We start from the raw sequence: 26,203 nt of genomic DNA, 5'->3' as shown, positions 1-26,203 counted from the left end.
AGGAAGGTGTCTCGATCTATCTATCAACACATCACGCTAAATACTTTTTATGGTGTTCTCTCATTTCATCCTCAGAATAGCCCAGGAAGATAGAGCTTCCCAGGCCTGCTCTATAGATGGGAAATCAGGGCTCAGAGATAAGCAGTAAGCTGCCTCAGGCCATTCAGCTGGTCAGTGATAAAAACAGCCATACACACTCATGGTATTCCCATCTTTAGGAGCTTTTAAAATGTACTTCCTGGCTATTCCTGGGTCAGGATATAATGGAATGGAAAGCTAAAATGAGCAAAGGGATTAAGAACCACAAAGGGGAAGCCATGAACTCAGGAATGACTATATCACCCATTCCTGTCAGGTATTTGACAAAACAAAGGACTCCTTAATATGCCTCTCTTTTCTTTTTTTTTTTTTTTTTTGGTCCATATGTGAAATGGAAATAATGCAAACTGATTAACAAATGTCTTCCTTCTCAAAGAGGAATGCTACACAGCGCAAGTAGAAAAGCTTTTCAGCAACTCTGTTATTCACTTCACATATGGTGCTATGGCCGGGCAAAGTCAGACAGTCTGACCTTGGGGATAAGGTGTTTGAAACTGGCTAATGAGGCATGCCATAAGCACTGGAAAAAAAAAAAAAGCAAAAGCAGCAACCCCCTAAGAATTGAAATTAATATCCACAGCAGCATAGCATGGTAGACCGAGTCATTCTCACAGGGTCAAATTAGACCTTGATGTTATGTCTCCACAGTTATCCTTAGGCTTGGCACGTGGCTAGAGCTCAGTACATATGTTTGAATGGGCAAATGAATGAATTTAGGAACACCAAGATTCATTCCTTAAGTTTTGTCAGTTCGGTCTTTTAAGAAAAAACTTTCAGAGGGATCTGAATGTTCTGAGGTAAAATAAAGCAAATGCTCAATTAAGCATAAGCATTCCTGCAGTCCTTTTCCTCTGGTAATTAGCCCCTTCCCAAATGAATATACTCTTCCTATGGAAAGACATTCAGTCAAGATGTCAATGTTAATTAGTCTAATTGAAGGCAAGCTTTTACCTAAGATTGTTTGATCGATCAGTAGGTATCAATCAATAGATAGACAGATACATCTATGTGTTTATACATATTTAATAAGCTCTTCATTATTTAGGCCTGCTTGGGGAATAAGGAATATTTCCAATTAGTCAAGTATTGTAGTTAATAAAGACAGAGTTGACACATGGGGATTGTCATCTTACAAGAAATTGAGTTGTGGTCGTGTGCACTTAAACACTGAAACACTGATCATCATCTTTGATGATGAAGAAGTTGCTTGAGCATCCTTTAGTGTCATAATCCACCATGGTGGAACATGCATATCATTTATCACTCTACCATGGAGTATGATGCTGTTGGTAAGAGATTTCTATCAGATAAAGTGTCAGCTATTTACCAAATGGATAGAGAGACAGAGAGGGTGTGTTAATCATCAGCCATGCTCCAGAAAGGATTTAAGATGGTAATGGTTATAATGATTACTTTACCAGCTTGCAGACTTAATTGTTGTTCCTTCCAGGAAGATCTCAAACACTTGGCTCAGCACTGGCTGGTTCACAATGACAATTGCACTGGAGCTCTGTGACAGGATCAATGTTTATGGCATGGTGCCCCCAGACTTCTGCAGGTAGGATTTATTCTGCAAGTGTAATTCATCAGCAGTGTTGTTGCAGGATTTATAAATATCTGATTCCAAATATCAACCATGAAACATGCTAACTGTCTTCTTGAAGCAATTAATTAACATGTCCCAAGTTCTGGTTCTAGAAACAACAAACAGCATTTAATTATGTGATATAAAATATTGAAAGTTTTTGTTTGTACTGCTGGAGAATTAATCCATCTTGTGGGCTTCTTTTATCCTCTGAATATTTATTAACCAAAAGTAATGCAACAATTGGCATAATATTAATGATGAGCAAGCATTAAGAAATATTAGTTTTATTCTCATTTTGAAAGAATGTGGTAATTTTTAATGAATTAAGGAGGGCAATTTCTTCAACGGCAAGGCCTGTTTTCTAAAATTAAAATACTGCTCTGAGTCTCTTTTCCTCTTCACATCAGTAGCCTTGATTTGTGCTTCTAAGGCCAAGAGCACAGATATAATTACTTTGGTGTACCACTTTAAAGGGAACATACACACATCTTTGTTGCTACCTTAGGTTCCCACGTGCCCAGCCAGCGTTTGGTGTGTACTAACAGATGCACTGAGAAATACTCAGGGCCTGATTTGTGGAAGCCCAGTTGAAAATTCACTGTAATTTAAAGTAGCAATGTGGGTACCTTCAGAAAGAATTCTGCTCTCCAGGAATACCTGGTGACCTGCAACCTGATCTTCACATGGCAAAATCTGGGGTGAGGGCATTTTAAACTCGCTCCTTAAAATTCACACTTGCTTATATCTTCATGTGTTTTAAACCTAACACCTTCTCGAAGGCCATGGGCCTTTACACAAAATCTGCAATTTGGACGTTGGATGCAAGGATGTGAGTACTTAATCATGCTGTTTTTCCACTTTGCAACTTTTCTCCCACCCTCTTGAGCCCAAAGACCCAACACAGCAGCAGTACTAGTTTACATATGAGAGAAAGATTAGAAGGTTATACAGAATAGGCCTTTGATATTTGCCCAGACTCACTCGTCCCCGTGGATGGCCTGATGTAGCAAGGAAGGGTGTGCACTCTGGAGTCAGAAGGCAAGGTTCAGGGCTCCACCTGGCTACTTACTAACCGAATGTGAGCTTGAGCTGGTTGTTCAATCTCTCTGTGTCTCAGTTTCCTCCTCATTAGAAGTGGACATGATGATACTAATAGAGTCGGCCATGGGGTTGTAGGTGGATTAAATAAGTTAATACACATGAAGTGCTTGGACCAGCACCTATACATGGCAAGTTATCTTGGATCCCCATCCGATTCCTCATTACTGAACCCATAGCCTTGTTTCCCTGTTTAGCAATCCATGTGCAAAAAGTAGGTAAGATAGTGTAAAAAAAAAAAAAAAGCCCAACCTCCTCAACCCAACAGGCTAACAAAGGCAGTGAGAACAGTGCTTATGGGCATGCAAAGAGCCGTCAAAGTTGATAGCTGTATGGCAGATATAATTATGGAATATTGCCATTAGGACTCCAGAGAGAAAGAGCATGAATAAATTGAAATGTTAATGACTTAGAGCATTCAAGGAAATATTCCATTTATTATAGAAAACAAATGAAAGGCAAGTTAACCTGCCATTTCTCTTACTCAGAGCTAGTTCATCATGACTGCATGATCATAGGAGGGGGACAGCTTATGGGATGCCGCTAACAAGGGAAGGGAGTCAAGATACTGTTGGTGCACCGTCTGTTGCCACCGGCTCTGGCTTTCTGTTCCCCAGCCACCATCCCAAAGGTTCCACAGTTGCTTTCACAAAATGCTATCTCCAACAACTCTTCAGGAGAATCCCTGTACCCTGTACACGGTGTCCTGTCAGAGTAAGTGGAGAAGCTGGGTGTCGTGTGGCAGAGAGGGTTGGGCTGCAGGGAGTGTCCTGCTCAGTGAGAATTCCTGTTAGGATGGCTAAGCAGGGAAGAGCCGGGGCAGCACAGACTGACTCCCACATTCCTTTAATCTTTGCTTCCAGGACATGTTAGCTGAACCACCCAGTTAGAAACGGGGTCACCTTGAGCCTTGCTTCCCTCATCTGCAAGATGGTAATAAGAAAACGGTATTAAAAGCAAGCAGGTCATGGTGAAGGTTGAATGAGGTCATGGATGTAGAATGTCTGACACAGTGCCCAGCACACAGTGCTCAGGAAAGACTATTAAGGTTATGAATATTACTAATATATTAATATTATATTATAAGATATATAAAATAATTATTAATGTTATCCAAAGTCCTTGAGAGTTGCCCCAAAAGGTACTAAGAATTTTGGGGGATTCAAAGAATAAAACACAGCTCTTGCCTTCTAGAAACTTACAGTAAGCCGTATCCACACAAAAATGTAATGAACCCAACACAGCCACTGGGAGTCAAATCACTTTTGCAAACAGTATCTACCACCAGAGAATGAAAAAGCAACTTGTAAGTCAGTCTAGCTGCTCATCTAACTATTTCCCCTTTTTGTTTTTGTTTTGAAAGAAGTTGAGAACTATATGGGCCAAGCAGGGTTCATGTGTCATGAGCTCTAGGACTTATGGAGGTCAGATATCTCAGGGTCCAGAAATGGTAGGGACAGTTTTGTGAGGTGGCAGAACTCAAGCTGGTGAGTCCGCCAGAATATAAACTCTCTGAAGGCAGAGATTTTTGTGTATTCGGTTCACTATTTGAGCCCTGGTGCACAGTCCCACATGTGTTTACCTTCCTAGCCTATAGCGGATGTGTCGTAAATATCAAGAGAATGAATAGCCCTGTCCCCTACTCTCTCCTTAGTGCTCTTGTAAAAGGGTATTTGCATGGGTGAAAAAATAACCGTTTCTGCTCCTCAGAAGCTATGGGACTTTGAGAAAGTTATTTGACCTTATTGACCTTAATGATCTTGGGCAAGTTACTTAATGACTATCCCTGAAGCCTTAGCTTCTGTATCTGTAAGATGGTGAAGACAGCCATACTTACCTTAAGGGTTTATATGATAATGCCACAAGATAATAGATGAGGAAGGTTTGGCACACCCCTGGTGTTTATTAAGCACACATTTACATGTACATTTACCAGGTGAAAGGACTCACTAATCTGCAAGCGTGGATGTCCAGCAGCACATTTTAAGGAGATGTCTAGCAGATGGTGCCCAGTTGGTGAGGAGAGCCTGGTTGCTAGAAAAGGAAGAACATATATGACCTCCTGTATGAACTGGATCCCACTTTTCTACATCATTGGGAATTGGCTTCACGTGGCCTCCAGCTCCTACAGTATGTCAACACATGAGGCTGCTCTAGTGTACCTACCCATTCTTTTTTTTTTTTTTTTAATTTTTTTCAAAAATGTTTTTAACATTTTTGTTAGCAGGGGAGGGGCAGAGGGAGAAAGAGAGAGAGAGAGAGAGAGAGAGAGAGCAAGCACAAATGGGGAAGGGGCAGAGAGAGGGAGACACAGAATCCAAAGCAGGCTCCAGGCTCTGAGCACAGAGCCTGACATGGGGCTTGAACCCACGAACTGTGAGATCATGACCTAAGCAGAAGCTGGACGCTTAATCAACTGAGCCACCCAGGCGCCCTGTACCTACCCATTCTATTGCTTCCTTAAAGTGGCCAGTTTCTCACTGGAATGAAGAGTTAGGTACATGGGGTCAGATTTCAGCAAGCAAAAAGAGAGCCAACTGCTTATTTTTGGTAAATTAACCTTTTCAGCCTTTAAGACACAACTAACATCCTCAAAAGGAGTTATTTGCTAAAACTAATCACAGAAACTTCCATTCACTCAACTGACTCGTGTTGGGTACCGAGGACATGATCAGAGATGGAAAGGACAGGGTCTCTGCCTTCAGTCTCCTGACTGTCACTTGGACACAATTCAGTCAAAAGGGACAGAGGTTCACAAGATGACAAAAGGGAAAATACTCACTGTCTGCCTGTCAGTAGCATCTGACCCACAGGGCTTTATTCAAACATCCACCTCTGGGTCCTTGCATCCCTCCGACCCTATCAGGTAGACCAGGGGCAAGGAGCCAAGACAGAAAGAATATTGGGCACACCTGTCCCCACTCCATCAAGAGCAGACCCACTTCTATCATAAGGGCTCTTGTATAACAAAGGGTTGTGTGGCAAATAAGAACTTTGACAACCTCTGGTCTAAGATACAATCATGCCGCTTTCCAATCTAAATCTAACTGTCACACACTTTTCAGGAGAATCTAATCATTGCCCCTTATTGCCAGGGAAACCAAGGCACAGAGAGACCAAACACAGGGCTACTTCTGCAGTCATTTCTGTCAGCCTAAGGTGGCAGTGACCCACAGGGAATGTCAGCCACTATGTGCATGGAGTGAAGGAGGGGACAGAGTGTGAGGGAGTAGGGAAATAAAGTGTACTCTGGGGGAGCAAACAACTAAGCAATCCATGAGTGACGGATTCCCAAGATAAGGGAGCGTAAGTTCGCCTGTACGTGCCTAAAGCTGCCATTTTCCATCCAGCTCTCCTGGAGGTCTGGCCTCCCTATCCCTCCCACCCAAAGGGCCTGATTTACTTCCAGGAGTCATTCATTGGTAAGAAAACTTCTAGTAGCCCCTAAACTATTAAGCACATGGACTCCTCAGGAAGAATGATAACCCTACATTCATATTTAAAACCACAAAATGGAAGGAATAGACATATAAATGGCAGATGACGGACACATTACTTAAAACCTTGTAGAATCTAACACTGGTAAAACTCATCTGACTAGCAGGCAAACTTTTTCTCCTTAGTTTGGTGCTACAGTATCCCCCTGGCTGCTTTCCCCAACTCCAGCCTTTCTCTTTCCTCTCCAGACACCACTGTGGCTGGATAAGCCACGTCTGACTCTGCCAGTTACACCCCTCAGCAGCTCCCCAAAGCTTTTAGAGCAGAGTTCACATTCTTAGCCTAACACACAGCCTATCAGGACCTGGCTTCTGCATCTGCTTCAGTCTCATCTTCTTGCCTCACTCAGACTTCTTTTTGCCATACTGAAAACTTCTAAAAGAACTCGCCCTGCAGACAACGGAGGGCCTTTTGCCCTCAGTTTGGAATTTCCATCCCCGCCTTCTTAATCTGGCTGATTGCTGCTGGCTCTTTACAATAATATTAATGACTGATATTTTCCTGGACATACCATGTGCTGCCCTGCGCTTAGTATGAATACATGCACCATTTCATTGAAGCTTTATGATAATCCCATGAGATAAACATTATTATTATCGTGATTTCACATGTGAAGCTTAAAGACTGAAAACACTTGCCCAGTCATGGAGCCGGTAAGTGACAGAGCTAGGATTTGAATGCAGGTGTCCAGGGCCCCACTCCACTGTTTCACATGCAGCAGGATCTCCTCCAGGCTTTCCCTCACCTCCTGAGGCAGACCCTACCTGGGCCCCCACTGGGCTCTCCATCACCCCTCCCCTGTCCCACCTCACGGATGCATTTGTCCATATCCTTTATTTGCCCGTAGTCTCTTCAAGAGGAGGGGTCGTGCCTCCCCACATTGTTATTGTGTCTGGCACATAGTATGCATTCAGTATTGATTGATTCAACAAACAGAGGAAAACCTTCCTTTCCTTGGCAGTGTTTAAGAAACTGATTTTATATTGATCCCAATACCGAAAGTGCCCAGTGAATGAAAAGTATAATTAGCAAATGGCAAATTCAGATTTCAAGGGTCTTGGGAAGTCAGTGGTGGCCACCTGTTTTCATTCTGTGCCAGAGCCAGTGTTGGGCCTTCACAGAGGGGCTCGGGCATCAGGCAATTAGTCTCCATCCTGCCTCTATCACTGACTCCAGGCTCATCAGTATTCTGAAAGCTGGGGAAAATTAATGTCACACTGCACCAGAGACAGTCTCAAAATATATTATTATATGGACAGTAGACCCTTAAGTCATGCCATATCCATATAGGAAGCCAAATCCATTCTCTCTGGATGAACTATAAATTGCAATGAAAAAAATCTTGTTATCATTGCTTTCCAAACTAAGTTATGGTGAGTATTTTTAATCTCATTTTCTACTGTAAATTATTTGCGATAATAATGGGCCAAGCATTTAAATTTTACCTAATAATCTTATTTCTGGTCATACTTAACACATTACCAAGTTTACAACTCTCTGTCACCCATCATTTCTTGAGTATTAATTAGCAGAGTAATGACTCAGAGTGATCACTGTCATGGAACTAAATTAATATCTCATCCATAATGTGAAGGACATCTCAAAGGTATCGTGAATATCAGAGAGTTGATTCTGCTAGAATTATTAGCTAGTGAACATTAATAAAGCTGCCAGTGTAACAGGGAAAGTTCCTAGTTGGCGACAGTCCACCGTGTTGAATCAGATGCTTACAGAGGACAGGTGTGGAATGGTAATGCGCCTGAGAGGTTCACATTTTATGAAGTAGACTTCAGATATATTTTTGTATTTTTTCTTAGATGCTTATCTTTGCCATGATTTCCTTCTTCCGTCTTTGCCATAATTTGACCAACTCTTAGCAGTCATGGGGTATTTTCATTACTCTCTTCTCCTATGGGTCCACTGATCTAATAAGAGATGTTATAGCACCACCTGAGGTGCCTGGGTTGGGAGTGAGTGGGGGGTTCAGATGACTCACTTTGGCTCTTTGCCCTGTGAAGCACAGACAGCTGCAGGCTCTCAGTGCTCTCTGTGTTCCAGATTCACCGGTATTATTCCACTGGCTTCCAAGGTGTGCAGATGTTTTCCTTCCAAAAGAGGCTGTAAGGACAAGAAATTGAGGTAACACAGTAAAGGTGACTCAGCAGGTCTCATAGGGATGAAGCAGATGTATAGGAAGTCCTGCTATAGGAACATTTTCTTCTGAATGCTACATAGTGTCCCTAAAGGCCCCCAGTGCGAGCCAGTTTCAGAACACCCTAGACCCTTGACAGCTGTTGATTCGGCTCTATTCCTCAAGCATTTCCTGACTATCTACTGTATGCCAGGTACCATGCCAAGCATACAAGTGTGTTTAGAGAGTGTCTGAGAGCTCTAGAGAGAGGCAAAGCCACCGTTCTCTTCTTGGGTCACTTGTAGCCTTGTAGACAGCTCAGCCCAAACCAACAGATCACGGTTGATCCACATCATGCCCAGAAATGAAAGTATTTTTCCATGCCTGCTAATACGGTATAAGGTTTCCTCCAGTTGTACAGCTTAGCTTTAGAAGATTCAGAAATGGGACATTACAAACTCCTGTTACCATTAATATTAGTGAACATGATTGTAAATGAGCCCAAGGCTGGGAGGTGCTGGGAGAATGCAGCCAGGACAGAGTTGTTCCAAACCATGTTCCAATAGGAACCTGGGATGCCCTTGGTACAGACATCCACCCGATGGAGCAGAAGTTTTTCCAAAATACAGAGCCTCACCATTAGGAGTACAGCTTTGGTCCAAATCTGAGCCCTGAAAGTCTTCAGTTTTTCTATGCATGAGTTCTGTCATCTGTAAAACGGGGGAAATAATAGTACCTCTCTCCCAGGGGCGCTGTGAGAATTAAATCACGTGAAGTGCTGTGCACTCTGGTTTGGGCTGAAATGGTCATATCTAGCTTCTCGCATGGCCCACGAGTGAGGCTGTGTGCTTAAAGCCAGGCACTGCACACCACCTGTGTGCCAGAGGCTCACTCAGCAAATGGAGCAGTGATACTTAACCTTATACTTACTTGCCTGATGAAGAAGTGAAAGAGACAATGTAAGTGAAGCACCAAAGCCTACGAGGTACTTAACTAAATCACCCATCTTCAACCTAGCTGCCTATTATAATCTCCTAAGGCACTTTTTAACGTTACTGTTTTTTAAATTTTTTGTTCTGAAAAAGTTTTAAATGTACCAAAAAAGTTGCAGTCATAGCACAGAGAATTCTTGCATACCCTTCGCCCAGCTTCCCCTAATGTTAACATTTTGCATAATTATCAATACTAAGAAATTAACACCCATACAAAACTCTTACCTGAACCTTGTTCAGATCTCACCAGTTTTCCTGCTGATGCCCTTGATCTCCTCCAGGATCCCTTTGTGTTTAGTTATCCTGTCTCCTCGCTCTCCCCTTATCTGTGACAGTTTTTCAGCCTTTCCTTATCTTTCATGACTTTACAGAATCTGGACATTAGTGTCGGAGGCCCCTCACTTTGAATCTGTGTGATGTTTTCTCATGATTGGATTGAGGGTATGCATTCCCAGTGAGGGTAAGTGAGAGCAGTAAGCCCTTCCCAGCGTCCCATGTCAACAGGCACATGATGTCAAAGGTCTTTTTTTTTTTCTTTTCTATCTTCATGAAGGAATCAGATGTCTTATTACTGGCAATGTTCACCTTAATCACTTGGCTGAGGTGGCATCTGCTGGGTTTACTCACTGTGAAGTTATTATCTTTCCCTTTGTCATTAATAAATATCTTGGGGGAGATACTTCATGCAAATAACCTATTTCTCTTCATCTTTTTTCCCCACTAATGTTTCATTCATCTGAGCACCTTGCCTGCAACAATTATGGGGCTGTTCGAGTGGTGATTTCTCTATTCCCTCATTCTCTCTAGATTTATTAATTGGAAATCTTCTGTAAGAAGAAACGCTGTTTCTTCTTCCTCATTTATTTATGGATTCAGTTATTTATTGAAATCATCATGGACTCATGGACATTTATTTTATTTTATGGGTTTTATAATCCAGTACTACAATTATTTATTTTGATACTCAAACTGAAGGCACTTTTTAAAATACTCCCATGCCTGGGACCATCTCCAAATCAATTAAACCAGAACCTGTGGAGGTGGAACACAGGCAATGATATTTCTTTAAAGCTCCCTGTGTGCACTCAATGTTAGTTCTTTCACTTCCCCTCCCCTCTGCTTCCTCTGTAAAGAAACAAAAATCCTTCTGCACATGATTTTGCAGGATTTATTTCTGAGGTGGTCCTTGGAGCGCTGTTGACAAGCTGCAGCCATGTGGGGAACTGGCTCTGTGATTTTCTCAGCACTGCTTCCCACCGCCCCCACACCTTCATCCCCAAAACAGGAACTTGGGTGCCAGAATCCTCCCTTTTACAATGGGAGCCTCCCGGTGTGGAAATTCTGCTGATATTTATTGCTGTTTTCATTTGGGTCAGGTGGAGGAAGAAAAGGCTATGGCAGCCTTTAGAAAGTCAGGTTTGAGAAAAGACCTAAGGAATTAAGACCTTCCACTGCAAAGGGCTTCCTGAATGGCACAGCGGATTGCTGCTGATGGCAGGCTTTCAATCGGGAGGGCTGTTCCTGCAGTCGCTTTGGCTCTGCCTTCTCAAGGCCCACAAAGCACTCCTCTGCCATTTGGACAGAGTTTCTGAAGTGTGGAAACAACCCTCACTTATGTGGACGTTTTTGAAATCATAATAACTAAATGTGTAAACTTAATTCTCCCTTTCGGTGATCAATATGGAGCCAGATAAGTTTTCATTCAAAGAGATGGTCTTCCTGAATAAGGAAATTGATCCCCATATAGCATCCTTTAGCTGGTTTCCAATTTCTCTGTATTTTTAGATGCCAACTCAATCTCATGATATTTTTGGAAACCTAATTGTTTCTTTAATCAGATTGATGCCAGTAATATGTTCAAAGTGTAGATAAATCAGGTTTAAAACCTGATTTATTTCAGAATAAAAGCTTAACCCAAAGTATGCCATGGCAGAGTGAATTTGGTGTGGTTCCTCATACTATGCCATACGAATCTGAGGACATTTGTCTGACAAATTTCTGGTTTTTGTTGTTTATTCTTTTCTTCGTGGTGGTCAGTTCCAACTTGAATTCTTCCTAGAGTGTATTTTCTGGACTGAAAATACTTTCTACTAAATTTTAAGGGGGTTCTGTAGTAAGTTTATAAGGGAAATCTATATTAACTAAACAGGCTTGGACCTGATGTTTCACTATAGAATGCAGAGATACTTCGAGATGAGCATGATAGAGATGCAGAGCATTAATTCAGAATAGCATCCAACCCAGGATGAGGAACGTTTAAACACTGCATGACAAAAATAAATCTCACTTCCTGGAAGAACTTTAACCTCAGAGGAGAGGCAGCTCAAAAGGTTTATTGTTGTCAGAGCCACGAACTTGACACCCCTCTTGATAAAAGACTTCGATCCCTGACCTCAGTAAAGTTGCTACTCTAGAAGCTATTTGTGTATTGATCTCCTCTGAAGAAAACAAATAGATGTCTAGCAGGATGAACATCTCTGGGAAACAAAGTTAGAGTAGAGTCCGAGTTACTGGAGCGGGGACCCCAAGGCTCCAGGCATGGAAATGTGGTTTGCCTGGGCCTTTTAAGAGAAACACTAAGCTCTGCAACAAAGCCAATTGGTGAATGTAGCTCAAGATAGAAAGGTTTACCCTGCTGGGATATCTTGACTAATTTTATCATCTAGACTTCAAGACTGCAGAGGTAGAGTGGACTAGACTAGAATGGAAACCAGTCTGAGGTCAGGGCTCTTTGGGGGTTAGATGTGTTAGTAACCTACAACAGGGCACCCAACCACCCCCACATGTTCATCCTTTGCCCACTGCCTTGAAGAAATGAGCCAGTGTTTCTCATTTGGAGCGAAATAGGGATAGAGACACAGAAAAAATATTGGGCATTTTTTCAATGCAAGGATTAAGGATTTAGAATTTCTGGATTTGAGTCCATCATCTACCTAGAGAAATGAGAGGAAAGTTGTGGCATCGTGCTTGCTGTCTTTCAAACTAGGATCATCAACTTTCCATGTTGGAGGAGAAGTTGTCTTTAGAGGTTTGCTGTTTAGCCGCTAACTCCATATACATGTCTTTCAACACCAGAAATTCAAAAGTTATTTGTTGAGCACCTACTAGGAACAAGACAAAGGCCTGCCATCATGAACAGACAATAAACAAATATAAACAACAGCAATTCTGGAGAGTGATTAATGCTTACAGTCAATCTCACTGAAAGGGAGCAAAGGGGCAGGTGTCAGGTAATGCCTCTCTGCAGGGGATACATTTAAGTAGATGCCCAATGGTAAGAAGGAGTGAACTGGTAGGAGCACGCGACCACCATGTGACTGCCCTCAAATTCAAAGGCCTCAAGGTCGAGGTTGACCAACTTGACGACCAGAAAGACCAGTATGGCTGGAGCATAGTGGGCGAGGCTGGGTTAGGAGAAGACTCTGGGGAAGAACCAACTAACTTAACACCCTATAAGCCATGCTTTTAGGATAATTAGAAGCCTCTGGAGGATTTAGCAGGGGTGGAATGGGGAAGGTGATGTGATGTGTTTTTGTTTTGTAAATAGCTGCTTATGCTATATAGACTTTACAGGGCAAGAGTAGAAGTAGGAACTTTTAGTAATACGTAATTTCTAAATCCCCAAAACCTGGGGGTACCTGGGTGGCTCACTCGGTTAAGCATCCGACTTCAGCTCAGGCCATGATCTCACAGTTAATGGGTTTGAGCCCCCTGTCGGGCTCTGTGCTGACAGCTCAGAGCCTGGAGCCTGCTTCAGATTCTTTGTCTCCTGCTCTCTCTGCCTTCCCCTGCTTGTGTTCTCCCTCTCTCAAAAATAAATAAACATTAAAATAATTTTTTAATACCCAAAACCTGAAGGTCCTATGGTATACTTTTACTCTCTCTCTTTGATAACGACGGTCAGCGCATTTATTTCACAACCCCAAAACCTCTCCACTTGCTTACTGTGTACATCTCAGAAAAACTATTCATTGAAATTTATTTAACTTGGAAATATGAGTTGTGCTTATCAGCTTAATCAGCCAAAGGAATTTTTTCCCCTCTGTTCAGCTATCTCATTTTCCTCCTACAGGGACCCCAATCACCCTTCAGTACCTTATCACTATTACGAACCTTTTGGACCTGATGAATGTACAATGTACCTCTCCCACGAGCGAGGACGGAAGGGTAGTCATCACCGCTTTATCACAGAGAAACGCGTCTTTAAGAACTGGGCACGGACATTCAACATTCACTTCTTTCAACCAAACTGGAAACCAGAATCGCTTGCTATAAATCATCCTGAGAATAAACCTGTGTTCTGAGGAATGAGTGTGCCAGACCGAAATCTCAAGTACGTACTGTATCAGACACCAGGCCACTGAACTTTCTGAGCCACTAGACACAAAAGAGGGACAAAACTGCGAGCAGGAAACTCCTCCAGAAGCAACATGTACAGATGCCTCTGAGGCATGACTACCAAGCAGTGCAGTTGGTTTGTAAGGAGAAATTCCAGAATTAATATGTCCTAATGAGTATCATCCCTTTCAAAAGGGGTTACCTTAGGAGCTAACCACTCATTTCAATGATGCTGCCATGGCTAAAAATCATTCTGGATCTCTTAAGTATTGCCTTCAAAACTGAAACACAAGCAACTCAACAATGTTAGTTGTATTCCTTTATAGAAATACCACATCAAAAGACATTTTTCTATCAAGTTGTATCCTAACCTGATCTATAATCTTTGTCATCTGTTGGGCTCTGTGTGTGTGATTTGTAAAAAAAAAAAAAAAAAAAAAAAAAAAAAAAAGCAGCCTGAAAGTATGGACATGATTTCTGAAGAGCACATCTCCACTGACTTTCATAAAACAAATGCCCAATATTTATTTACTGAGAGTTTTTTAGTGCACTCTAGGCCAGTATTTTTATAGATTATGATTATGTGGTAATTTATCCTTCTTAACTCTTTTATCCTGAATGATGGTTGGAAAACACCTAGAATAGGGTTGGCGAGTGACTGTGTTCATGATGCTCACTGTTAGCATGCCATTGGCTTGGAAATGTTGCATTGTATTTTTTGAACCCTTAGGCTTCAAGAATAGCCATGACATTTTCTAACATAAGGAAATGTTCTAAATGACAAAATTGAAAACCAAAAACTGTGTTATTACAACAAAACAATACTAACAAAAGAAACTTAAAGATAGTTGTCTTTAGTAATAGTTGATGTAGGTTACCTGACGTAAAACCCTCGTTTTCTTGTCTGACAATGATGTCCCTGTACCAGACGACCGCATACTTTTCCTTCCAAATGTAACATTCTGTGAGCCTCTCATTGACTCATTTAAGGACTTTGCACTTGGAATGATGGGGCTTCTGCAGTAGCAAAAGCCTGATTATAGGGGATCTTTTCATTCCCCTGCTATCTATCTCCCTCTGTGGTTAAAAACATAACTTCCTTCCTGGTCCCCATTGGCTACAAACTGCCCCCCTGCTTTTCTGGTGTTTCTTGCACCACAAAAAAAAAAAAAAAAAAAAAAGGAAAAAACTGAGGAAGACAGAGAACTGTGATGGTCCCTGGCTCCAGGAACAAGGAACTGTCTTTGAATCAGTGAGAAGATAATACAAGGAGATTCCCTAGCATACGACTCATTTATCCTGTGAACTCTTCAGATTCACTCATTGCAAGTCTTACATACATTATATTCACAGCCATTCCCCGGTCTGGAGGAGTATGAAGGACTTATTTTATTCAGGGCCAAGATATCAGTTACTAGGAAAGATCTTCGTTTAAGCTGGTGATATTCTTCAAAAATAGTCTTTTTAAAAAATATACCAGTGTTTTCTTTACACATGACTTAGAAGGCATTAGCTTTTCCGATGTTAGATTTGAAGGCACCAGCAAGTATTATATATGGACTGAGAGTGTTTTACAGAACATGACCTGACCTGTGATTAAAGAAGGTTTCTCACATTGCCACTTCCTTTCCCTTTCCTTAATTACTGCTAAGATTCCATTCCCTTGCACTAACTAGTACTATTAATTATATGGAGTGCTGTGCTTGAGATGCAGACATAGTCCAGATATTTATACAGCAGAAACAAAGTTGGTATTATTGTGGTCTAGCTTGAGCTGTTAAAAGCCAGTACAATTGAAATGTATGTGTTCTTTAAATTTTCTCATCGCTTTTAAAGAGACTGTAGAATTTTATTCCAGCACAGCCTTCTGCAGCATGGACTCTAAACACACGATACTTTGTGAACGTATGAAAAAGAGCATGAATTTCATGATTGATTTATAGGCCACCTTTACCATCGCTTGAAGACATTATGTTGTTCAGATGTAAGTGGGCTCCTTTAACAAGTTTTATTTTTATGGAAATTTGGAAAGGCATACTTGGGACATGTGAAGATATAGCTGTATTACCTACTCTAATAATATCTCAAATGCCTGTGTTATCTTTAGGTTTTAGGATTTGTTTTTTGGGTTTTTTTGTTTGTTTGTTTTTTAAAGACCATCTGATAACTCCCATCTTTTTTGCAACTTCTTCCTCCCAAATACTCAAAAGAGTGAAAAGCAACCAAATTCTGAAATTCCTGGCTTCACTGGGGCAATAGCTTAAATCTAAACGTAGCTAAGATATGTATGTGGATTTATATTTTTAAAAATATGGCATAAATAAGTACAAGAATTATCACATGGGCAGTGGTTTTTATTATAGCATTTAAAGAAAATGCCTAGAACTCTGATAGATTGTGCTGATGATCCTGACTGTGGGCAATTGAATTCTTATCTTGCCAGTGTCGTTTAGTGACTATGGGTCTCAACACCATTCAGCACCATTAAACATCAGCTCTGATATAAAAGATGACTACAGAACCATGTTTACAGACCTCAGTGATTTCAATATCCATTTGTGTTGGAAGCCTTAGTCAGACTTGTTATGTTACACACCTTTTTCTTCTTTCCCAACTGTGTCATCAGCTACCTCCTAGCTTTTAAGACCACAATAATACAAAGCCACAGCTGGCCGATCCATGGCGTCTGTTATCTCAATGCAAGAACATTTGGCAGAGGCCATTACAATAGATAGCCATTATGGGCAAAGATACAGGAATTCACAAACAAAATCAATCATTTCAAATGGCCCATAAAAAGAGGAATCTTACATTTAATATTCTACAGTAAATATTCACCCAAGAAAGCGTACATTAAAAGAACATTAGGAGGTAAATATTCAGTGTGCTGCATGGGGATTTTGCTGTGTGATTTCCATTATGGTTAATGGGTGTTTGGTAACTAAGTCCCTGGGCTTCACTAACCCTGGTATGTGCTAACCTAAGGGCTAGACATAAAACCAGAGCGATTCGGGAACTTCCAAGGTCCTAAGACTTCAGAATGAGAGCTTTTCTTCAAAAAATAAATGAAAGCAAAACACAAAATACTGCACCTGAAAGAGAAATTTGTGTGTGGTCTCTTGGAATCCTTAAATTACTGCCACGTATGTGTATGTGTATCAGATTCCAAACAATGCCTCTCAAGACAGATTACCTTTGTTTGCTGAAATAGTCTCCATTACTGATCTATTTTAATTACATTAAAATTGAAGGATATAACCTCATTCTGAAATAAGAACTCACCTCAAAAGTTAAAATTATTGACTTGGAAGCTAAATGAATGGTAGGTACAAGTGAAAGGAACACACTGGAATTCGGTCAGGATTAATGCACTGTGATTTGAATACAGAGGTACCTGCTTAACACCCACACAAATATTTGCCCTTATGTAGGAGTGACCTCATTTTGGAAATATACTCTGAATTCCACTGGAGTGAAGATTCAGAGTATTACATAGATTTACGTTGAGATCCCTATGCTCTCTACAGTGTTAGGAGGTGATCTTCTAACATATGTCATATGTCATACCTGATCCAGTGATTCCTTCCATCCTCCCTGCTTCTCTCTTGAACCTCAGTTCCATCTTTCTGCTGTCATTCTCTCCTGATTGTCTTCTTTTGTTTACACTGGGCTTTTAAGCCAGCAGTCTTTGGAGGCTGTTAAGGTATTCCTTGTAGGTTTTTAAACTAGAGACCTACTTGGGGACCAGATTCAGGGTAGGCCCTGCCAGGCAATGACCATCGCAGGTGGGACGACTACATCTGGCTATGGGACTGGGTACTTCAGAAGTACCATCCTGGTTTCCCCCAGGCTGGAGGAAGTAGGGAGGGGAGGAGTTTCAGGACAGCTTTTCTGTGCTAAAACTAGGACAAGTCCCAGGCAAACTGGGACAGTGGGTCACCTTATCAGAAGGCCACCTCAAAGAGTACTATAATACTTAGGCCTTGGGGGGAAAAGTGAATCCACTACCTAGGTTCTAGGACATCCAGAAAATACTTTGGAGTGGAAAGAGATGAGAGAGGGTCTATAGGCTTAAAAAACGAGCAGGAGGAAGCCCTCTATTCTAGCCCACTCATCCCTACCTACTCAGGGTATTGAGCCGCCATAGAAAAGCAAAAAAAGGCTGTGATTGTGTTTGTTTTTACTCAGTGCCCTAATATTATATGCTACCTTGAATTGTCCTTGTCTCTTTATGTATGTGTCCTGTTAGTCTCTTTAGATTGTAAGCTCTTTGAGAGCAGGGACTGTTTTTCCTTTGTCTTTGTAGCCCCCTGCCTAGTACAGTGCCTTGCACCCAGTAGGCGCTCAATAAATGTCTGTTGTTGATGATGACCTCTTAATGGTGGCCCATTGGATTGGTAATTGGTATATATTCTTCCATTTGAGAAGTATAGGAGACAGAAAAAGTGATGAAGTAGTTAAATTTTAAGTGAGTTTTTACAGGGTCAGTCCTCAAACCTATAACATTTTTAATCAACAGAACTGACCTAGATTTGGGTAGGATAATGTAGCTGAATTCATTAGGTTTGTTAATGTTGGCTGTACTGAACACACAGACAAAGTGAAGTTCAGCAAGCTTTGTGTTCTCACTGTTAGCAAGCTGCTCTTAGCACACATTAAATTTAATATTGACAAATGCTATATCATACATAAAAAGCCGGAGAGGCAGCCTGGGCTCTAACTTCTCTGGTTCAACTACAAAAAGGAGGCTAAAATGAGATGAGTTACAGCCTGCGTTAAACTTGACAGCTTCCTAAAGCTGCTGGGAATCCAACTGGTGATTTCTGAGAGTCTATAACAATTAAGTGTACATTTATCTTAAAATCAAAATGAAACAAACAAAGAACTCCAAAAACCCTTTTGCTTCCATGAAGCAGATCCCAAATGTTTTTATCCCTACCAGAATGTGAGGAGAGAAGAGAACTCTTGAGAGAAGGTGCCCCAGGGGGAGCAGCCCAGTCGCCATCTTGAGTCACCACCTGGCCAGCATCTGGTGTCCAGTTACCTCCTGGTTACAAGAGAGGGCAAGATGGAATCAAGTCAGTAAAGGTGAGTTGGCTGCCAAAGGGTGCCTCCACAAGGAACCATAGTCATTACCTTCTTGAACATGTGAAATAATGGAATCCATCTTTTGTCATTGTCCACCCTTCCACACATTTATTTAACTGTGTGATCTCAGTTTCATTTTTAAAAGCATAGAAAAACACCTAGAAGACACTACCTGGAACTGAAGAGAATTGTTCCTTCTGAACGGACAGGATTACAGAGCTTCCTACATTTTCAAAATGTTTATTGTAATCACAAAAGGTTATTTCATAAAATATTAGGAAAGACAGTTTATAACAGGGTTTCAAATAATCCCAACTGGGATGTTGGGGAAAATCTAGTAAATGCCATGTCTAACTACATGTAAAAGAAGTCCTTGCTATGTACATAAATTATCTCAAGCATAGCATCTTTATTCTTTACCATGAGACTATTTCTTTAATTTTTAAACCAAACATAGGAAATCCATGAGATTGAATCAAAATTTTAGAAGTTATATTTTAGCTACTGAATATCTACAGGGTGGCCTGCACAATGTCATGTGCCATATATATATATATATATATATATATATATATATATATATATATAATTTCACAAAGTCTTATTATCCCATTGTGCAGATAAATAAACTGAGAGTAAGAGAAGTTGTGTGTCTGGCCCTAAGGCAATGAAGATGAGAGTCAACACATGTTTTGCCATGTCCTAGGCATCCCCTAAGTGCTTTACATGTAACACTGCAATTAATCCTCACAATAACCCTAATAAATGGGTTCTTTCATCATTCCCCTTTAACAGATGTGAAAACTGAGGCACAGGGCACATGAGTAACTTTCCCAAGGTCATGCAGCTAGTCAGTGGGAAAGTCAGGTTGGAAGCCACAGGGTCTGTCTCTGGAGTCTCTCTGCCTTCAGTCACCATGTACTTCCTAGCAGAAATTTAACCCTATATATAGCAATTTCTATTAGAATATTGAAATAATCTATTTCACTGTATTCACAGTGTATGTAATATTTGACACATGTTAAATAAGTGATAAATATTCAAATTATGACGCAGACATAAGGAGAATATCACCACTATCCTTGAAGCCCGCCTGAGTGTTCCTTCTATTTTCTTGGATTTTCAATTTACCATTCTCTTACTTTCTAGTTTCACTATATACAGATATACCAATAAATAATGTTACTTAGTTTTACCTATTAACAAACATTGTAAGACTCTTAACATTGTATCTAGTGTTACAAAACTTGCTTTTTCTTCCCAAGATGTATCCATTTTCTTTGCATATAACTCTAGTTTATTTTCATGATTGTATAATGCCAGTGTGTGAATATTCCAGAACCTATTTTTATTCATTCTTTCAGTGAACATTTGGGTTTTCAGTTTTTGCTAATATGTACAATGTTTTTATGAACATTCCTGGAAAGTTTTTTTAGTACATGTGTGTAAGAATTTTTATATAGCGTGTATACCTAGGAATAAAATTGCTGAGCTATAGAGTAAAATTGTTCATACGTGCACGATATCGCCAGATTGTTTTCCAAAGTGGTTGGACACTTCATACTCCTAACAGTAGTTGTCCACATTTTTGCTAACACGTGAGTTGGTATTCTCAGACTGTGAAATGTTGCCCTTCTGGTGCATGTAATTGTGTCTCATTGTGATCTTGACTGTTTTCTCCTTATGTTTAGCATGTTTTCTCTTCCATTAGTGTTCTCTCATCTGTAAAATGCCTATCCATTTTTATCCAGTTTCCTAGTGGGTTAGTTCACTTTTCCTTTTTTCTCTTAAAGAATTCTTAATATATTCTAGATAGTATTTTTTGTTGATGATATGTTTGCAAATATCCTCTTCCAGTTTGTAGCCTATCTTTTCTTTTTCTCTATGGTAACTTTCAATGAACAGAAGTTTTAAATTTCAATGTAGTCATGTTTCCTATCTTTGTATGTGATTAGAGCTTCTTCTACCCTCTTTAATAAATCTTGCCCTGTTCCTGATCAATAATTATTTCCTTATATTTTATTCTTAAAATCTTCAAAATTTTGTCTCTCTTGTGGCAGTAAGAGATTTATATTTTTGTATAATAGACAAAGTAAAGTAGAACTTGATTTTGTTTTCTATAAATACCAATTGTCCTAGTACTATTTACTGAAGAATTCATTCTTCTCCAAAGATCAGCAATCAATTTTCCATATATATATATATATATATATATATATATATGGGGATTTATTTCTGTCCTCTATATTCTGTTTCACTCTAATCAAATTGTCTATCTCTGTACTAATACCACACAGTCTTAATTAGTACAGCTTTATAATAAGTCCTTGTATCTTGTAGGGCAATTTTTCCCTCACTTTATTCTTCCTGAAGAATATCTTGCTGATTTCTTTTTTTTTAACATGACTAGTTTTTGCCAAGGTATTTTGATCCAATAACGCACACAAACTTTATGTATATAGAGTGATGAAATTTTATACATTCTTCCACCCGTGTCACCACTATTAAGATGACAATATAGTATATTTCCAGCACCCCAGAAGGTTCGTTCATACTCTCTTGCAGTCAGCCTCCCTGTCAAGGGTAAACACTTTCTTCCATCCACCAATGTAGATTCATTTTGTCAGTTTTTAAACTTCATATAAATAGAATTAGATGTTATATAGTTTGTGTCTGGCTTCTTTCAGCCAAAATTATGTTTGTAAGATTCATCCCTGTTGATGCCTATAGCAGTGGTTCTTTTTCATTGCTGTATAGGATCACTTCACATTAGAATTAGCAATGCTAATATTGGTGGTCGTTGGGTTGTTTCCAGTTGAGGGCTACCATGAATACAGTTGTTATGAACATTCTTGTATATTCGTTTCAACGGACACAGAGCTTGTTTCTATTGGGTGTATGGCAAGGAGTGGAATTGCTGAGTCGCAGGTACATCTGTGCTGGGCCTTACTAGATATTGCCAGTTTTCCAAAGTGGTTGCACCATTCGACACTCCCACCAGCAATAGCAGAGCTCCAGGTGCCCTATGTACTTACCAGTGCTTGGTGTCGGGAATCCTTACAAATGTATCCCTTTTGCCGGCTATATAGTGGTAAATTGTCATGGCTTTAGATTTACATCTCCTTGATGAATAAGGAAGTTGAGGGGCGCCTGGGTGGCTCAGGCGGTTGAGCCTCCGACTTCGGCTCAGGTCATGATCTCGCAGTCCGTGAGTTCGAGCCCCGCATCGGGCTCTGGGCTGATGGCTCAGAGCCTGGAGCCTGTTTCAGATTCGTGTCTCCCTCTCTCTCTGACCCTCCCCCGTTCATGCTCTGTCTCTCTTTGTCTCAAAAATCAATAAACGTTAAAAAAAATTTTTTTTAAAAGGAAGTAGAGCATCTTTTCATATGCTTATTGACCGTTTTTGTACCACTTTTTGTGACATGCCTGTTCAAAGCTTTTCACCATTCTTTTAGTTGGGTTGTCATGCTTTTTCTTATTTATGGGAATTCTTTTTATAATGTAGATTCAGCTCCTTGGTTATTGCAGTGTATGGCTTGCCTTTTCACTGTATTAATGGTATATTTTGATGACTGAAAGTTCTTAATTTTAATAATTTTAATTCCATGTGTCTGTATTTCATGTATAATATGAAATATTTAAGAATTCTTACCCAGCCCATGACCATCTCTTATGTTTTCTTCTATCTTTTTTCTCCTTTTGTATTTGGGTTTGTGATCCATCCGAAATTAATTTCAGGATATGATGTGAGGTAGGGGTTAAGCTTCCCCCCTAACTGTTAAGGAAATCCAGTGTACAGCACCCTTTATTGTAAATACCACCCTTTCTCCACTGAATTAGAGTGTTGCTTTGGCGATAAACAGGTTACCATATATATGTTGAATTGTCTCTTAACTTTGAGTTCTGTACCATTTTTAACTCTTGCACCATTACCTCATTATCTTAATTATTATAACTTCTTAAATCTTGATATCTAGAAGTAGAAAGTGTCCAGCTTATTCACCTTCTTCAATATTGCTTTAACTACTTTTGGCATTTTGTATTTCCACATACAATTTTAGAATCAGAGTGTCATTTTCCATATTTAATAAAACCTGCTGGGATTTCTATTGTGATTGCATTGATTCTATAGATCAGTTTGGGGAGAATTGACATTTTCACAATATCAAGTGTTTCAATTCATGAACACAATTTGAAGTTTTCCATATAGAGATTTTCCACATCTTTTCTTATATCTGTTCCTAGGTATTTGATAGGTTTGGTGCTATTATAAATGGAGTTGCTTTTTTTTTTTTTCATTTTCTACCTGTTTGTATTAGTATACACTGATTTTTGTATATTGATCTTATATCCAACATTAGGGCTAAATGAACTCAGTGATTGTTAAGTTTAAAGTAAGGCCATGTAGTACCATTAAAATGATGTTGTACTTTTTTAAGTGTATAGTATCAGGAGGTACAAGATGTCATTATGTCTCATTTTTAGTGATGCTAAACTCTATTATATTAAGGTAGTGTAATGGCTAATTTTATGTGTCAATTTGGCTAGGCTGTGGTGCCTAGTTGTTTGGGAAAACACCAGTCTAGCTATTTCTGTGAAGATATTTTTTAGATTTCATAACACTGACAATCAGAGTAGACTTAGAGTAAAGCAGATTACCCTCTATCGTGTGTCTGTGTGTGTGTGTCTGTGTGTGTTGGGGGGGCATTCATCCAATCATTTGAAGGCGATAAGAACAAAGACTGAGGTTTCCTGAGAAAGAAGCAATATTCCCCCACAGAAACAGAAACCCTGCCTGAGCTTCCCAGTTGCTAACCTGCCCTCCAGATTTCAGATTCAGGAGAATTTCTAGCTTGCCAGCTTGCTCAAGATTTCAGACTTGTTAGCCTCCACAGTCACATAAGCCAAGTCTTTAAAATTAACCTCTCTATAGATAGATGTATCTTATTGATTTTGTTTCTCTGAAAAACCCTGACTTGTATGAGTCATGTCTCAAGTTTCTCCACTATAAAAATTACTATTTCCCCCTTTATAATTATTAGGAATCTTGCAGAAAGATATTTTTAAATAGGTAAATTTCCTGTTTCTCAACATAAGTGCTAATTTTAGCATCCATAGATGATTCTTGCTGCAACAATTGTTATTGTGATACTTGACAAATGCTGGGTTTTGTCTGAAATTAGGAATTGTACTATAAGAAAAAGCCATCCATTCTTCCCATTTATACATATTTTTAAAACTAAGAAAATAATCCCATTTACAATTGTGTCAGAGAGAATAAAATACCTAGGAATAAATTTAACCAAGGAGGTAAAACACCTGTACTCTGAAAACTATAAAACATTGATGAAAGAAATTAAAGACAACACAAATAAATAGACATACCATGTTCATGGATTGGAAGAATTAATATTGTTAAAGGGTCCACACTACCAAAGCAATCCACTGATTCAATGCAATCCCTATCAAGACACCAATGGCATTTTTCACAGAACTAGAATAATAATCCTAAAACTTGTAGGGAACTACAGAAGACTCCAAATAGCCAAAGTAATCTTAAGAAAGATGACCAAGGCTGGAAGTATTACATTCCCAGATAACTATAGTAATCAAAAACAGTATGGCATATATATATATATATATATATATATATATATATATATAAAATATACAAAGACACATTACTCAGCTATCAAAAAGAATGATATCTTGCCATTTCTGACAACATGGATGGATATAGGTTATTATAATAAGTGAAATAAGTCAGACAGAAAAAGACAAATACCATATGATTTCACTTGTATGTGGAATCTAAAAAGGAAAACGGGGGTGCCTGGGTGGCTCAGTCGGTTAAGCATCCGACTTCAGTTCAGGTCATGATCTCGCGGTTTGTGAGTTCGAGCCCCGCATCAGGCTCTGTGCTGACAGCTCGGAGCCTGGAGCCTGCTTCAGATTCTGTGTCTCTCCATCTCGGCCCCTCCCCTGCTCATGCTCTGTGTCTCTCTGTCTCTCAATAATAAATAAACGTTAAAAAAAATTTTTTAAGGAAAACAAATGAAAGGAAAAAACAGAAACAGACTCAGATACAGGGAACAAACTGATAGTTGCCAAAGGGGAGAGAAGTGGAAGGATGGATGAAATAGGTGAAGGGGATTAGGAGGTACAACCTTCCATTTATAAAATAAATAAGACACAAGGAAATACAGCATGGGGACTATAGTCAATAATACTGTAAAAACTTTTTTTGTGTGTGGTGACAGATGGTAACTAGACTTATGGTGATCATTTTGCAATGTATATAAATCACTGAATCACTATGTTGTACACTCGAATCTAATACAATATTGTATGCCAATTATACTTAACTAAAAAAAATTTAAGGTGGACACATCTCCACCTTGAAAGCAAAATAAAATAAAACAAAATAGTAAAATAAAATAAAATGAATAAAATAAAACACATTTTAAAATATCCAAATACATAAGTCTTTACTAATTTTTGTGTGCTACTATCAAACTTAATTGTTTATAGTTAGAGACTGTGGTCAACATTATGCTAATTCTCTGAAATAGTCAAGATTTATATAATACATTTGCCAAGTTGTGTAAGTGTTCCTTGAGTACTTGAGAAGAATCTTTATTTTTAAAACCTTGGTGGTCCAGATTTCTATATATGTCCATTAAATCAAGCTTGCTAATTGGGTTGTTCAAATTTTTTATATTGTTACTAATTTTAGACTACTCAAATAATAATAGAGAAATGTTTTGAAGTCTTCCAGGATGACATTGAATTTCCTTCCAGTAGTCTACAAACACTTTGTGTTAGCTATTGTGATGTGCAAGTTTATAATTATTTTATCTTCCTTGTTAAATTACTTTTTATCACTTGGTATTAACCACTTTTATCCCTATTAAAGCCTTTTCCTTAAAGTCTGTATTTTTCTTCCATTAAAATAGCTACCTCAGTGTCCTTTTGGCTTTATTATTGTTGCCGACCTTGAATTCCAAAATGAAGATGTGGACTTGGTGATGTTAGCCATGTGTCACTGAAGCTTGTTAAGCATGAAAGTTATACAAATAAAGCAATGTTTTATGGGTTTCTAGGAATGCTAAAAACTTTTCTTCTGCTAAGAATTATTTTTTAAAGAAAAACCTCAAAATAACTTTAAGTATCAGTGTTTTAATTTCTATAGGATTATTCCTTGTTCTCAATTTAATTGTAAGTGGCTCTACTGTAGAAAGAAACAAATCTTGTTGGTTTATTTTAGTAATAATAAACCTGTCTCCTTAAAACCAGATGTTTTTCACCGTAGATTAACCATCACTATTGACAAATGTGCCTCTGTGTGTGTGTGTGTGTGTGTGTGTGTGT

General features: G+C 39.3%; 1 protein-coding gene and 1 long non-coding RNA gene across 2 annotated transcripts in view; one reads left to right on the top strand and one right to left on the bottom strand.

Annotated features, from left to right (window-relative positions):
- Nucleotides 1-13,710, top strand: part of ST6GALNAC5 (ST6 N-acetylgalactosaminide alpha-2,6-sialyltransferase 5) — a 169,808-nt gene extending 156,098 nt beyond the window's left edge. Inside the window, exons 4-5 of the mRNA XM_047870597.1 lie at nucleotides 1,550-1,657; nucleotides 13,479-13,710. Coding sequence (XP_047726553.1) covers nucleotides 1,550-1,657; nucleotides 13,479-13,710 — 340 coding nt within the window. The remainder of the gene's footprint in view (nucleotides 1-1,549; nucleotides 1,658-13,478) is intronic.
- LOC125172464 (uncharacterized) lies at nucleotides 4,724-19,238 on the bottom strand. Its single transcript, XR_007154731.1, has 3 exons — nucleotides 18,684-19,238; nucleotides 8,280-8,401; nucleotides 4,724-4,819 (listed from the first exon to the last, which is right to left on the bottom strand). It is a non-coding gene; the product is annotated as an uncharacterized LOC125172464 (long non-coding RNA).
- Nucleotides 19,239-26,203: the final 6,965 nt, after the last annotated feature.

Source organism: Prionailurus viverrinus, chromosome C1 (genome assembly GCF_022837055.1).
Source record: "Prionailurus viverrinus isolate Anna chromosome C1, UM_Priviv_1.0, whole genome shotgun sequence".
Taxonomy (NCBI): Eukaryota; Metazoa; Chordata; class Mammalia; order Carnivora; family Felidae; genus Prionailurus; species Prionailurus viverrinus.
Note: the sequence above shows the minus strand (reverse complement) of the source record. Positions and strands in the feature narration are given on the sequence as shown.